This window comes from Diorhabda sublineata, chromosome 4, assembly GCF_026230105.1.
Source record: "Diorhabda sublineata isolate icDioSubl1.1 chromosome 4, icDioSubl1.1, whole genome shotgun sequence".
Classification (NCBI taxonomy): domain Eukaryota; kingdom Metazoa; phylum Arthropoda; class Insecta; order Coleoptera; family Chrysomelidae; genus Diorhabda; species Diorhabda sublineata.
In genome coordinates, this window is record NC_079477.1 from 29570782 (window position 1) to 29587734 (window position 16953).

Here is a 16953-nt window from a genome sequence, read left to right on the forward strand (position 1 = left end):
CAAAGATAAAAAAAGCTAAACATAGGTATAAGGTATAAGGTACTAGTATCAATTTGGATGAAATCAGGATATTATTCAACCAAATATTTTGCTTTATAATATAATTATCAATATTTAACTTTCTTTATCGGCTTTTAAACTTGAAATTCCCAAAAAGTTCTCACTCATTGTCTTTGAGCAGTCTTAACTCAGAAATAATGCCTGTAATCTCATGTAAATTTGATCTGATTACCAAGCATTAAAACTCAACTCGGAGAGCAAGACAAATTCCAGCATTCCGTTGTAATAACATATTCAAAGATATGAATAACGAACATTATCAACATAACTTTTGAAAACTAGTTTTCCTATTCCTCGGAAGCTAAGAAAACAAAGTAATATTATTATTAAGCAGTTATTTGACTGAATAAAATTGTTTCTAATTGAGAAGCTGGCATCTATTCATATGTAAAGTTTCAAAACTAGAAAAAGAGTTATCAGATATAACCGGCCATATTTAGATATTTCTTATTTTCTAACAACTGTGTTGTGAACATAAGATTGTCGAAATCATAATGAACGTTGATATGGAGAAAATTCATATTTTTACAAACATTATTAATTTGTATACACGGATTTGAGATTCATTTTCGAGAATTATGAATATTTTACCTTCCAACGTGATTGTCCTAACAGTTTAAAATGGATGATTAAAAATTTTTTATTATCCCAAAAAAAGTTGAGTTCCAAATAAAATAATTACTATGATTTAAAAAGAGTTCAAAATTGTTGAAAATATGAAAATTCTTCTAATATAGTCTAATTAATTGACCGAATTTCAGAGTCTCTCGAAATTATGTGAGAAGCAGACTTTTTATTCATAAAAATGTTTGTGCGGAGAAATATATAAATTAATTAGCATTTTCAAAGAGAGTTTGAGAGTTACGAGACTAAACTGTTTACCAAAAAGACTTTTAGTACAAGGAAACTGGTGGTGCTTATACAATTATTTTGAGCTAAAAGAAGGGGGGAGAATGTTGATTGTTCTCATAATGAATGAGAGATTGTAAACGTAATATATCAAGTATATCAACAACATACAGTTACAACAACCGAAGATTTTGGAAAATTGAATTTTGTAGTGGACATGACACTTGACAATGAGTCTTTGTAATACATAAAATAGGGGAATTGTGATGGAAATAAGATAGAATCCCTTCATCTCATTGGAAAAACATCATTACTACCCTTAAATTTGCCACCCTAATTCAAATAAAATGCTGGTATTTTGCAAATTATTCTTATTGAATACAAATAATAGAATCAAGAAGTTTGAATGCTTTAGAGAGCTTGATTCTGAAAGAATTATGGTTACAATGGAAAGCATTTTTTAAATTTTCAAAAATTTCGTTTTTGTTTTAACTTTTTTTTCAAACTTTAGAATTAAACGAGATATAAGCTTTCAAAATTCACAGTAGCGTGTGACTAGTACCGTTTTGGAGTCCTTTGGACGTTTCTCTTTCAAAAATGAAGGGTTCAGTATAATATGGATTGTAATACATTGATTGAGGGTAGAAAAACATTGATAGTATCCGAAATGTTTTCAAGCTCACTTGAAATTTTGCTTAAAAATAAATCTAATATTGAAATAGTTACGAGTATGTTCAATACTACTTGGTACGAACCGTGCAATTAGCACCTTCTATAAGAGTCAGTCACAAATTCATTGGATGTATCAGTAGTTGCGGCAAAATCATAAAACATGTGTCTACTTTTTTTTCTTCAATGGATCGCGTTACAAAAATTTTTTTCTGAACAAATCCCATATATAATGCACTTTTCTGTCTATCCCTAGACTGTATCATCTTTTTTGAAACACCCTGTATAGAAAAATCGAGAGATTTTCAAATAATTGATTTTTAATCTATTCGTTTGAATGGCATGCTCATACTATAGGAATTTGATATGAAAGCTTACAATTACCTTGCTGTGATTATTATAAAGCAGGCAGCTACATGTTTCTTATCATTGCCTTTCATAGAGAAGAAATCGAGTCAAATCGTTTGTTATATAAATTTTTGTCCTGCGTTTACTTTTGTTTTTTTTTTGTTTCTTTATTGGTACTTTTGAATTATTGTTGCCACTGATTTCGTTCATCAATAGGAGCAAAAAATTATATCTAGAGGTTGAAATTACTGTCGATAATATTCATAATTTTTGCCAAGCTTTTTATGTCATCTGTGAAAATTTCATATGAATTTGATTGAAAGATTAATTTTAATACTGACATGATAAAAAATATTTCCCTTATTCGGTAAATATGGTATTTTATATTCGAAAAAACAATCTACGGATCGAAGAAAAGTTACTTAAATGTTATCTTGGAAGTGTTCTTTTCTTTAGAATAATTTAAAAGTGATTTTTCACTTCTAAAAATAGCCAAATACGGATAAGTATCTATAGTCTGTCGTAATTCACAGTAGCTATTCGAGAAATAGTAATTGAAAGTGTAAAATAGTACTTGTCAATGAAAAGTGAATATTCAAATTTTTCACCTGATCTGTTTCCCTACTTTCTCTCTCTAAACTTGAAATAATTGCTTGATGTAAAGCTACTTCAGAAAAATAAAAAGTGGTAGAGAAAACGCGCATTCTGTGACGTTTATCTTTTGGCTGGTATACAAAATTTTAAACTGCAAATGTGTTTAGAACTAGAAAGAAATCATGTTGGAGGATAATTTTTTTTTTCACTAGAGTAAATTTTTAATAATTTTAGCTAGAATTCAACTTGTTGAGCCACCCTCATATATTACCCCTTAATTTATAGGTTATCAATCGGTTAGTTGATTTGTAATTTGTCTTGAATACATTTTATGGAATAAAGTTGCAAATTTCACACCAGTCATGTTGAAAATACATCCATAATTATTCTTCTAGTAGCGCACGAAAATTACAGAATTTTCTAGCTTTATTGTAAGCTTAGGAAATAAATAAAAACTGATTATTGAATTTAGAAACACCCTGTATTCCCATCTCATATAAACAGAATTTTTTCTTTTTACATCTGCAGTATTTATTGCTTGATTTTTATCGATGAAATTGTAGACATCTTTGACAATCTTTTATAGCATCATTAACATTGTTATTTTATCAAAAAAGTCAATCTGACAGTTTATTATCAAAAATTGAGAGAATTTGAAATTACTGAATTGTATAATAGTTAAATGGATATAGAATAATCATTAAATATTGCTAAACTGCCGCTGCCAGCCTGTTAAAAAAACTTGATCTCTTCAATTCCAAGTAGCACTGCTTGATTTTTGATACTAGGTCACTTCATGGTAGATAGAAATATAAGACTTAGATAGAGAAATAGAGAGAAACTATTGTATAATTCTCTGAACCTGAAGAGTGGAGCGTCAACAACAAAAAGGAATATACTTGGAAATAACAACAAACTTTCCACATTATAACTTATAACTTCATACTTTTGAAATTCGAAGAAAATTCTATAGAAATATAATACAAAAAAGTTCCCGAAAACAGAAATATATGAAAAATGTAAAAGTAAAGTCCACAAATCGTTTAAATTCCCGTGGATGGAATTCCGAGCTGGTATTAAATTTCTAAAGGGTTCGCGAGAAAAGCTTTAGGAACAAACAAAATATTTCTCGGGTGTGGTAGATATTACTAGCTGGGAGCAAGAATTCATGGAGAATTGAAACCGTTAAGATACATTTTTCAGTTTTATAAAGGAGAATAAAATGATCGAAAATCTGTAACAAATTATTTTCCACATCTGAAATTTTAAAATAAAAGTTCAGTTTCTCGTTAACCCATATTCTTCGATAAGTAAAAAAATATTTTTTGAAAGAGTCGAGATTAGAATATTAAATTTCTAATCTACTTTCTCGGATTAGGCTTCCTCTATTAGTCTCTCGGAGATAGTTTCTGAGATTATGAAACTAGAATAAATAAGAATCTCGGTCGAGATGCATTTGAATTTAATCTTTAGTATTCAAATAGTCTACAGTAAAAATATGAAATAAATGAAAATAGGAAATTTTTTTGTGGTTAGCGATAGACGACAATATAAATAACTAGGAGTGCTATTCAAGAATTCATTATACATTTAACTAAATCAAAAAACTGCCCAAATCAAGACAGAAATTCATAAAAGTTCAGTATTTTCTCAGTTCAAACTATTAATGAAGGGTAACTGTAAATTTGGGACATATTCATTCAAATGTTTTGATCTAGTACTTTGCAAACTTCCGTGCACTCTGCTCATTTCACTCCTTCTCATAGTGAAAGTATACAAAATGATATAGAAAGCTATATTTATAGGAAATTTCTTGTAAGAATATAATCGTTGAGATCAAGACAACAAACGATCATTTCTCTAGTCTTAACTGTGTTTTCTACAGTTGCGCAAATGGGCCACTTCATAAGCCTGTTGTGTTACAGTACGAACTACCAAATTCGATGTATATGAGAAAGTTGACCAAGCATCTTTGCTTAAGCCTTTTAAGGTTACTGGAAAACTTGTTAGTCTTGCCCAAGTGTTTGAACATTGCACATGTGAGTTTTCAGAGCTTACTGATGATGGAGCCTGTATTTTTATCCTCCTTAAAGTACCAGCGAAGTGTCCGGTTGAAAGATCAGTTACCACTCGTATCTGAATGAACGGAGCAGAATATTTGTAAGACAAGCATCAGGCTCATCTACGTGTGCCTCTTGTCATATGCCAAGTAATTCCATTTATCTCCGTAGATACTGTCTTGAGAACAGTTTTCTCAGCGAAGTAGTAGTTCACTTTTGGATATACCTATAATGAGTTTTGTACCCCGTGGTTTACCTGATCCTAGGCTGGTGAAGCGAATCAGCCTTATCGCTGTTTAAGAGACCAAGTACACAAACGAGTTAAACCTTGCAGTGATATCTGACCATGTCTTGTATCACTTAGTCCCTCTTATCTCCGCCTATCACAATAACATTCACCTATAGCTCATATTTCCATGGACAATTCATCCAACACGTGATTTGTTATGGATATTTAGCCTGATATATGAAATCAAAAAGGTCATACATGGAGAGCTAGAAAAAAGAAACGAGTCAGAAGAACAAGTTTGCTTAAATTTCGCCAGCAAAGGCCAATTAGAATGCGAACTGTTTATCGCTGTGATTGAACATTTTTTGCATTGTAAAATATTGAGCCCTTAACTAATTCTGAGTGTGAAGTAGGTAGGTGAAGGTCTTCCTCCGCTTTCCTAAGTTGATAGCTTTGCAACGATCTTTCTGTAATTGGAGGAGTGAGCTTAGGGATTAGGCAAACATAATTCTCTCTAATAAATCATTTTCAAGGCCCACTGCTCCACTATAACTTCATATTGTTTCATTGGGTATTTCTAAGCCTTTCTCATTTCTATCACCTTCAAGTGGGCTTCACGTCTTCTTCATAAAATTACTCGTTTAAATTTCTACATAAATCTCCGTTAGCATTGTTATCATAGTTCTCCCTCTTACTATTTTTATTGTGTTTTTCTTCGGTTTGTTGCTTCTCTATATTGTAATGGCCTATTTACTTGACATGACAATAGGAAATTTTGAAAAACTTCATCCTCAACTCAATTCACACTTAATATACAATTTCAAATATTCTCATAAGATTAACCAAAACATATCAACCAAAATCATTCGCTATTAACACCTTTTGATTCTAGCGATCCTTGCTGCATGGTTAGCTTGTGCTTGACATTTAAACGTCTTGTAAATTTTCATATGTTATTGCGAACGAAGAACCTTCCTAATTTTTCATTTTAATCCGTTATTGAAACCTTCTCACATTTCTTGTTCCATAACGGGCTCATTTACTCTTTTAAATCACTTAAGACACTTGTAAATTATCTTGAAATCATCATGTATATTCTATAGTCCTTTTCGTGTTTTAAAATGATCATCTAAGCACGATTGGATATCAATTACAACTTTTCACTAACACGTCATTATCTGAAATAACTTAATAACTGAAAACCAAAGGTAGTTATTGGAATAATGTATTGATTTCTTAAGATATGGAAAATATTCTGAAGTATTTCGACAAAAAAATTTTCTAGGAAAATATCAACTCCTTAGTCTCTCTGTTATAAGTAATTCTTTGAATTATAATCAATTTATTATGAAATAATTAACAATTGTATATTTTGCTCACATCGTATATTTTTATTATAATGGAATCCGTTCTCAAACGACTGTGATAAGCTTTTAGGTTCAATTCGTACTTATAATAATTGAAAATAGCGAGTTTTTTCTGTTACTGATTCAATTAGAAATATATTCAATTTCCACTTTGGCGGAATGTTCAAATATGTTCATAAGTGCCTTCAAAAATCTATCCACTCGCCACACTGAGGGGAGTTAGGGCTCCTCAGCTTTGATCTTTGAGAATCAAAAATTCCAGTAACTTCTAAAGTAATATGGATACAATTGATTGACATAAAAAGTTCGCCCTGTATATTGAATTTAGTGATGGAATTTTCATGTAACGAGAATGAAATAAGAGTAATTTCGCATGTCAATCACGCTTGAAATGAACGATGCTATTTTTAACCATCCCTTTCTCATCTAATGTGCATACAAAAGAATGGGTTTGCGGAACGCAGGAGAAATTTGAAACATGGGTTTTGATGAATTCTAGGGGAAAATTGGATTCAATTTTTTCTTGTCTCCTCATTTGATGATCTCGATGCCAGAATTGCAAGTAAATGGAATTTTATACTGAAAATGCGAATATGAAATATTAGAAAACTTCTCTAGATTTAAATGTACTATTTAAGTTAGAAAGAATTTTGTAGTGCTAGAAATAATAGAAAATATATTGGAAATCATATTTTATCCCTCCGAATTCCCATGCTCCGAAGATACTCCACTTATAATTATATTTGTAAATGTTTTCCAAATTCTATGCAAGTAACAATTTGAGAATCATAGGAATCCATTATGTCTATACTGTTTCTGTACATTTTGTCTCAAGTAAATGTATACGCGATATGATTAGAAAATAAGAAAGCTTTTAATTTTTGATATAATACAGTGGACGTTCGCATTTCATTTCATCAACCTAGTTATTGATTTTCACATGGTAACCTGACTAGATTGATTCAAAGTTTTCTCAGATTCTTTCAATAGTTATAAAAATCATATCACCATATATTTTTTGTATTCGAGCATTGAATTGAGATATTAAACCAGTTACAGATCAAAACACTGTCCACTCTACACAGGTGTTCAAACCTTTTGACACCTCTGGTTCTGCGTAAGTACTTTATTTAAGCTGCATGAATTTTGCTTTCGAGTCAGCTTGAAGTACCCAGCTTTCACTACCAGTATAAAAACAGATATAAATATTGATTTATACACGTCCATTTTGCTGTTTTTCGATATTTCTGTCCTTTTCAGGAAATTTCTGTTCAATACACTATAAAGTTCGATTCCTGCGCTAGATTCAGTACTCCGCCCTCTCTCAATCCTTTTCTAGTATGTTTCTATGTTGTTTCAAATAAACTTGACAGCAACTGCTCAATGCTGTAGACCATTCCATATTTGGTTTCTTCGGATATTGTCAAATGCTTTTTGGATGTCACCGTCAGTGAAAGGTTTTGACCTTTTCGCAATTGCAATAATAAAAGTTGATTTCAGGGGAAATTCGCTCTCTGTATTAGTATTTAACAACAACTGTTTGATAACAAATCAAACACAGTCGTTTATCTTTTTATTCTATAAAAAAATATGCAATTTCCCATTTAGACTGGAAAACTCTGCACTGACTATCAACTTTACGACACAACAATTATGGATATTGCTGCTAAGATATGTCTTTCTCTCTCGTTTGTCCAGGCACGCGTTGGCCTAAAAATTATTTATAAACCTCCGTAGACTTGAGAGTTCGAGTAGAAGAATCGAATGAAGTCTAAGAGCTCTAAACATTTCTGTGACAAATTGTCATCGTGGGCCTTATTGATACGGCCCAGGCGCCTGTCGTATCTTTGACATGACTGAGGTAAATGCATAGATCAAGGTGGGTATCAACACTTACAGTAACCCAAATTTTTTGCCTGATTCATGTCGACCTCTATGTATTTGTATATAAGTTCAGAAAGATAATTTTATTGAACATAATTTTGCTATTGCGCTGATATTTTCTGGAAAATTAGTTCTTATTTGATCATCAAAAAAAATCAAAATTTTATTAATTGAAGCTGATTACCCAATCATAATTATTCTAACTAGTGGTCTGACAGTTGAATTAAATATCGAGAAATCTGTAAAAACATTCCTCCATATTGTGAACATTATGTTAATATTATCTTATTGTAAAATTTCAATGGAACAAAAAATAGAAGAAATAGATTATATTTAAAGTTGGCGTTGTTCTCTGGATAACGTTCTACTTCAAGAAAATAAAAAGTCACAACAATAAAGTTGCTGGAATAACACAAACTGAAAAAGGTTTTAAGCATAAAATTAAAAGATAAACTCCACTAGTCGAAGACAGAAAAGCACTTACTAAACTGACCTCTTAACGAAAGATGCTTTTCGCCTCGCTTCTAATGTATTCAATGGTTAATCTCCGTTTTAAAGCACAACTTTGGAAATGGGGAGACAGAAAAGTTCGCATTAAGAATATGTGCATTATTTGTTGCTTTTAAACCGCAATAATCATGTTTATATTCAATCTATTAGTTATAGCTATTGATATATCAAATGATTGATACATTTATTGGAAATAAACTGCAAAATTTTAGACACAGAATTGATGCTTCCTTTTATATGGATCACGTATGCATTAAGAAATTTATTTATAGCCTACTTTTTTCGACATGTTTCAAAGTTTGTCTTATTTCAATTCTCAACAGTAATGGAGAAGTTTGAAGAAAGAAGTAGAAATATACATGGAAGAGTAAACGAGAGAAATAATGATGATGATGAAATAATGACTGAACTCAACAAAACAATTTCAAACGTGTATAAGCAATCGATTATCTGGGCACAATTATGACAAAAGTGCCTACCTCTTTCGAAAGTAGACATTTCCTGGCCTCATTGTAGAGAAAAAAAGTTGTATTTTTCTCCATACACAGGAAAACTACTTTTTCACCCTAGGAAGTAGAAGTAGAAGTAATGTTATGAAATTTATATTGACATTCACTCACTCACAATTACACTGACTGACGCGCGATTCGATAACCAGATCCGTTATTGTCCGGGTTAAAAAGCACATAGCTCATTTAAAATATGGACGGACGAGAAAATTGGTATTGCCGATCACACTGCCGGTCATAATCATGACATAAATATCAATAATGTAAAATTGTTAAAAAATGTGTCCAATAATAAATTGTTAGATGCATTTGAAAGCATTGAAATTACTAGATGTAAGGGTAGCTTAAATAGGGACAATATTCCTGCCAAGGAGGTTTTTCCAGCTGGAATAATTTTATATAGTATAAAACGGGTAAGTTAATTCATTAGGCTTTTGGTTTACGTTAATCTCTGAAGATGATAACTTTGTTATCGAAACGAGCGTCAGACAGTGTAATTGTGAGTGAGATTCAGAAAATATATCAAACAAATGATCAAATGAAAAATACTATTGCTGAAAATTTTCAAAACTGCCTAATACCAAGAATTATACTTGACATACTTTCATAAGACCCTCGGCAGGGTTACTTGCAAATTCCGAAGCAGACATTCTTGATTGAAAGTTAAAAGGAGCTTCGAAATATCTCTGAAGGATATGTGAAGCAATTTCTTACAAGAAAGCAAACTAAATAATGGGAATCATTGAAGTTAATTAAATTGATTGTAATCAACCAAGTACGAGTATTCCTGGGAGATACCAGCTGAATAATGATGTTGAGAAAAATATTAAGAAAACTTCATTGGCTCCATCTCACACATTTAGTATTATTCAAATAACCACAGCTCAAAATTGCACGTTTAGCATTAGTTACAATGATTACTATACCACAAATTGAAAATATGAGGGATGTAAGAATTAAATAACGTGCTTGTGAATTATACTATATCTACTTCTTAGTTTTAGATAATAATTTTTGTGTAGATATTGGTTTTAATTCAATGAAAATTGTTTCTCGCAATAAATAACCAACCAATCGCAAAATATACCCACGAAATGCTCAAGTTTCAACTGCCAGAAAACAACTCAACCGTAATCACTGCCGCATTGTTACTACAGACTTCCAAATATCACAATTTCGAGAAATGAGATGTAGAGGTCTTAAAAAGACCGCATTTCAATTATTTCCCTTCTATCTAGTTCAAAGAAATAGCGTGAGGGTTTGTTAAAAACTTTTGATATTTCCTCTAATGTTTCCCAATTAAGCAATGTATATAGTCAAAAGTTTAGGTTTGTGAATAAGGTAGTAACTAACTACGAAATTGGGGCACACAAAGTCGAGCCGGCGACATCTCGTTTAAATTTAGTTGAGTTGAATATAGTCTACCAACTCTTTATGCTAATACTTAATAGCATAATACCAAAAAATGTCATTAAAGTAGGAAGTGACTTTTTATCTTATTCATTTTTATTTGAGCAGAAGGTCCACAAGAATTCGGAGCTAATTTAAAATTCTCAAGATATTTGGTAACTTGAGATACCACATAAATGGAACTAAAGTATTACTTAAAATATTTCAGGGGAATATGATTTCCCAGTAACTAATCCATTCACAGTTTCACACAAGTTTGAATAACTTCATTTATTCCTTACTCTCTCCAGATAACCATTGAAGCTGCAATGCCCCGACCACACTTCTGTTAATAGTTGTAGACTGTTTTTACTCAGATTAATAAATTCAATTGATCTTTGGTTAGGGGTTCTCAAGAGTATTCGTGTCTCAAATTCTGCAACTTTTATGTAACGTTTCGAAATTCTGCGACTGTTGTTAATATCGGATTCCCTATATGTACCTATGTACCTATAGGTTTTGGCCACACACAGACTTAAATAATGCCTTTTTCATTCTTGTCTACGGTTGTTTGAGATAGTTTAACATTTTCGCGCCAGTCAAGATTCCTGCGGACTTCGAAGTATCCTCTTTTGTAAATAAATTTGTGCTAAAAGGTAAAAATTTGTGCAGTGTGCGCAATGAAGAGTGCAGTGGCCCGACGGTCATTATTGACGATTTGCTAGAAAAAATTTACTGAGAGATATAAGAGGAAATATGCTTCACTGTCTTGACATTATCCAAACATTTTCTACAAGTTGTGTACGAAACTGTGACGGTACATTTAAACTGGGAAATTATGATAGGCGATGGAACATCTCTGGCTTCTGCTAGACTAGAATCAAAACAATATTCTATGGGATGTGACATACGGCATCGTTTTTTAGTGTTTGAGCAAAACTCATGTATATAGTTATGAGAAACTCCTGCTTGATATATTGAATGAAGAATTCCTTTCGTTTCACGATTATGCCCGTTTACTTGCGATATATCGAACCCGAGATGTTATTAGAGCATTTGGTTAACATCAACTTCATCATCATTTAGTTTTTACTATTCCATTTCCAGCACCCAGGGACTGCCACATGTTCCTTACTTTGAAAAAACATCAGGAGTAAGAGCCGCATGAAGTATGTTGAAGTATTTGTCAAGAGAGGCGAAAGTCACAATTCAGAAGTCAATTACGACGATATGAGAAGTACCTGGTGGAAATTATGATGGATATATCAGAGAACAGGCTGTCATATTGAAATGAAATTACTTAGATATGTTGTGAATTATTTGGATTATTTTTATCACGCCTCATAATATATAACTTGAATTTGGATGAACAGATATGAATGTCATTCATACCCAAACCACGACAGAATTTTCAGTTTTTGTACTGTGTTCGTTTTGTTAAGTCGATATTTTTCTATCTATGTCCTGTTTCCTGTTTTATTAATTTTTCCAACAGTATCTCCATGTTTTTTCTCCTCTTTCTTCATTTACTAACTTTTTTCATATTACTTTCTTTTATTGGAATCATTGTCAAGTATGTATCACATCAACACAAAAGCATTAACATCAGTTTTGTTTTTCAAAGATTTGATATCGCAAATATAGATAGTAGTTATCAGAAGTCTTCTGATCATGTTTGTGTTGTTGAGGATATGGATTGTCTCGACGTTCATATGATGAAGTAGCCGATGTTCATGGTTCCTCGAATTACTCGAAAATTTGGTTATGATTTGTTCAACAGTCTCCATCTGAATATCCTGATGGATATCATTGTTTCAGCAATACTAGGATGCGTCGATGATGTTCTTATTTTGAAATTGTTCAATAATTTCAATGATACTGTACAATGGTACAACCCTAGAGTTATGCCATACCTCCAAATAGATCTCAATATTTGCTTGTATAGAAGCAGTTTGTTGTACGAGGATAACTTGGAACATCGTCCTAATAGCCAATAAATCTTTTTATATTTGATATCAAGTCCTTCACGTTTCTTTATCTGTTAGGAAAGTATAATCTTTCATTCATCTTGATACGCCATTTCTTAGTTCAGTATCCGATTTGGTCAATGGATGTTTGTAACTTTTCCTGCAGCTTCTCCATGGTTATCTCCAACGGCCATAAATTCCGTTTCATGATGCATAGAGCTTTGATAAGGACCATTTCAATTCGTGGAGTAATCTTTTGTGACATACTTTATCAAAGCCTTGTGCCACCTCCAAGAAGACAGTGAAAGAGATCTTTTTTCCTGAGGATTTTTCAAAACTGTTCGTAATTCTATGAACTTGATCTACGATCGAGTGACTTTTCCTAAAACTAAAAATCAGTTTTTTATTTTCTATTAAGAGCTTCGAGATGACAGACAGTAATGGAATCAGTGTGTAGGATAATACTGCATAAGGAAGCTGTCCTGGTTTGAGGATAATAATGACCTCCGCAACGTTCCATATCTTAGGAACACAAACTGAATGATGCCTTATGAGAATGGTATAATTTACTATGGCCAGTAAGTTGGAACTATACCAACTATACCACTATACCAACACTCAAAATTACACTGTATGACGTGCGTTTCGATAACCTAGTTATCGTCTTCAGAGACTGAAGGTAAACTCAGTTTAACTTCTGTGACTGAAGGTAAACTCGGTTTAACTTATGTGACTCAAGGTAAACTCAGTTTACCTCCTGAAGATGATAAGTGTTGGTGTAATAGTGGAGTAAACAGGGTATTCAGTAACTTCGACAGTAATCAGATCAAAGCCAGGAGCTTTTTCCAGCCGAAGCCGATTCAAAGCCTGGATATAAGCATATTCTTGTTTTAGCTCAATCCAATCTTCTGGATCTTTTCCATCAATCCATTGGAAGATCGTTTGTAGATGTATTGCGAATCTGAATGCTTTCTGAATATTCTTCCGAGCTCAAGTTCTGTCTGCATTTCTAATTGGTGGATTATGTAAGATCTTTTCATTCGTTTTCCAAAGTATATAATCCGTCCTGTGATAATTAGTCAGTTCATTCAAATAGCTACCAATAGATTCACTTTTAATACGCTGGATTTCTCCTTTTAGTTGTTATGTTGCGTTATTTGAGTCCTTTTCTATCGTTTTTCAAAAATGAGGTTCTTGATTTATTATTGATAATTATTTCCTTTTGTTTTGCGGGTAATTTCAGGACTATTTTAATATGTGCTTGTTTGTAATTTTCTACGAAAACTTCAATCTCTTTGTCTATATGTCATTTTATCTATTAGGCTTACAGGATTTTCTTTCTTAATCACGATAAACTCAAAAGAGGAAATTGAAATAATTATTTCTTCAGCTCCTCTTCTATAGACGAAGTTAACTGATTGAATATTATTCACAAAGCGAATGAATGCTCACTACATACTACATTCTCATTGCGTTATATTTAAAAATGTTAAGCATATGGTTATTGAAAGTGCAATTCAAGTTCGTTGGGGACCAGCCTACCGCATTCCCTTTCTTAATGCATCAGTGTAAATATTTGTGACTGACATGTGACGTATGCAAAATGGATTTCAAATCCAATAATTATATTATTGCTACGAACTCCTCCCCAAAATACAGTAATCTACGTATACTTTATCTCAAAGAACTCCTGATCACGATTCCGACATGAACATAATAAGAAATTCAAATTTATGTTCATGAAATACGAAATGTGCTAACCGATGATGTGAATTTATACTACCAAATTTTTCTATGTTTTTCGATCCAGTGAACGCCTTATAGGCATATAATATTTAAACGTTTATTTTAAGAAATAAGATCTCTAAAACCTTTCTGATAAAGAAAATTTGAGCATATTCTCGCTAGTCTGCTAGCTCTCTGTGTTTAATTTAAATTCCTGTCTCGGAGAAGATTTACTTCGAGTCTTATATATTTCTCGGAGTAATCAATAAAATCGTCGTTGTTACGATGTAGCAATCAAATCAGTCTTTCTCTTTCCAAGAATGAAATTAAATTAAAAAAAAGTAATTTTGTTTATTGTGCGTAATATTTTATAGCTCATAATGTTCTCAGAATTTATTGAAACTTCGTTATTTCTACTCTACCTAGGTGGGATTAATAAATTTGGAACTAAATACTATTTTCTAAGGGGTCATAACGCACAGTCAAATTTTTTACGTGTGCAAAAAGTGAAATACTGGGTTTTTATTACGTCGTAGGATACGGTGGTAGTTTCATTTCATTTCATTATAATTTTGCTAAAAGAAATGGTTAAGAACAACAGTATCATTCTTCTTTTTCAGTTTTCTGTCATCTTGTGTTAGATATTAACATCTTCTATCTATAACAGCAGCAGCGGCCAACATGCTGCAAATTGCTTAAACAGATGGTGTCAGTGCTCTCAAAACGTTAACTGTTATCTTTTTCACTAGTCACTTTGACTACATTTATTATTCTAAAAAGTATTGAGATGCGAAGTTATTCACTTTTATTCATGAATTAATCCCCTCAGATTTTTTTTGGGTCTATGAATTAGTTTCTTCTGTATAACAAATGATACAGTTAAACATCGTTCGAGCCTATTGTCATTTTCTAATTCAATAATGTTTGCTTTCTATTCAAGTTTGAATTTCAGAATATCAGAATTCATACATCCTCTGATAAGTCACCGAATAACCCGACTAGGGAGTCATGTGAGAACACCCAGAGTATACATTTGGTTTGCATTGTGTCCATGATTTGCTGATAGTTTCTATGATACTGCGTGTTTACAGTTTGTTGGTCAGTGGGAAAATCAACCGTTTTTATCCCTCTTATGTCCCAAAACACTTTCCCTGTTGACAGTGTAACCTTCGCTTTAACTGGCACACCTTCATCTTTCTTTCTACCTTCACTTGATACAAGCGCGTTTACAATTAATAATTATAATTGTAATTGTAATTGTAATTGGTGCAATGAATTTTCTCCTTTATCTTCATACAGACGCAAGCAAACTTCTCAAAGTGTAAATTTCCGCTCAAAATTCAGAAGACTTGGCACCCATCTGGCTATAATTTTGAAACCGAGCCGTTTAGGAATTATTTGCCTAGTACTATCTAAGCTGATGCTCAGTTCTTAAGCCATATTGCAAAGAATACTTCGACGGTCTTCCGAGAGGAGTTTTTCTACAACGCATGTGGCAAGTTTGTCACCATTTCTCGCTCTCTTATTCAAAAATTGAGCGACTATTGAGAGTGTAACTGTAGAAAACTAAATTTTTTCCGTCTGTTGAATAAAATAGTCGCTTTCAAAAGATCGCCATGTCCCACGTCGCGTGGCAAAATTCTTTCTCAAGCGGCAATATATCACTCCACTTTCTAATTGGACAAATATTTATTTTAGTTGATGTGAAAAACATATTCAGTTGAAACAACATTCATCGACTGTTAATCAGTACAAAGTTCACTGGGTCAATTTATTCTGTCATAAAGACAGAATACGATTTGATTAACTGATAATACATTTTTGTGGTATCATGCACGAATTTAAAATTCCCCATTTTCTTCTATCTAACCAATTTTGTACTTCTGTGTATACCCGATTAATTCATATTTTGTTGCAGGTGTGCCACATCGATCGCAAATTCAACGCCAGTCGAGTCAGAGCCGCCAACAACTCAACAAATTCCCAACTCCGGAAATTCTTGAACAAAGACACAACTGAGCGGAGTATTCCCAGAATAATAACTAATCTTTTCAACTTTATGCTGGCGTGTCCATTATTTTTTCAGGTTAAGTGAATTTAGAATGTAAGATTCTTTCAACAGTCCACAATATTTCTTGTACGGAATAACGAATCCAGAAATTCTTTCAGTAGAATAATGTTTCCGACATAAGCATGGGTCAAGATTTCCGTAGGGTTTTTGGAACTTTGATTTCAATATTTCTCATAATTTTTGTGCGGTGTGACATCAGTGATTTTATGAAAAACGCAAAAATTAGTACGAGAATTATACAGACTCGTTATGGTAGATTACAAGGTCTCATTGTTCCTATGGACGCTCAACGTTCTCTAAAATCCATCGAAGTATTCTTAGGAGTTCCTTATGCAACTCCTCCCGTACAGTCGAATCGGTTTAGCCCCACGCGAACGCCCATTCCCTGGGATGGAATCTTGCTGTCGGATAAATTGGGACCGGTATGTCCCCAAAAGCTCCCGGATATTTCTAATGAGACAGCCGCGCTCGAGAAAATGCCAAAGGGAAGATTAGAGTACTTGAAGAGATTACTACCCTACCTGAAAAATCAAAGTGAAGACTGTCTCTATTTGAACATATATGCTCCGTCACAAGGTAAGACTTTTCTCTCATTATTTGTCATTACATTCCATGGACGTAGTTTGATACTTTTATTTTCATCCGAGAAATGCAATTATTCATAATTATATATGAATTCTGTTTACGACGATTCACTAGAAAATGTACATGGATCTGATAGA

The 16953-nt window shown here is 32.6% G+C and overlaps 1 protein-coding gene across 1 annotated transcript in view; it reads left to right on the top strand.

The window, feature by feature from the left end:
- LOC130442609 (neuroligin-4, Y-linked) overlaps window positions 1-16953 on the top strand; it is a 394311-nt gene that overhangs the window by 65039 nt on the left and 312319 nt on the right. The window contains exon 2 of the mRNA XM_056776885.1: window positions 16079-16807. Coding sequence (XP_056632863.1) covers window positions 16354-16807 — 454 coding nt within the window. The 5' untranslated portion in view covers window positions 16079-16353. The remainder of the gene's footprint in view (window positions 1-16078; window positions 16808-16953) is intronic.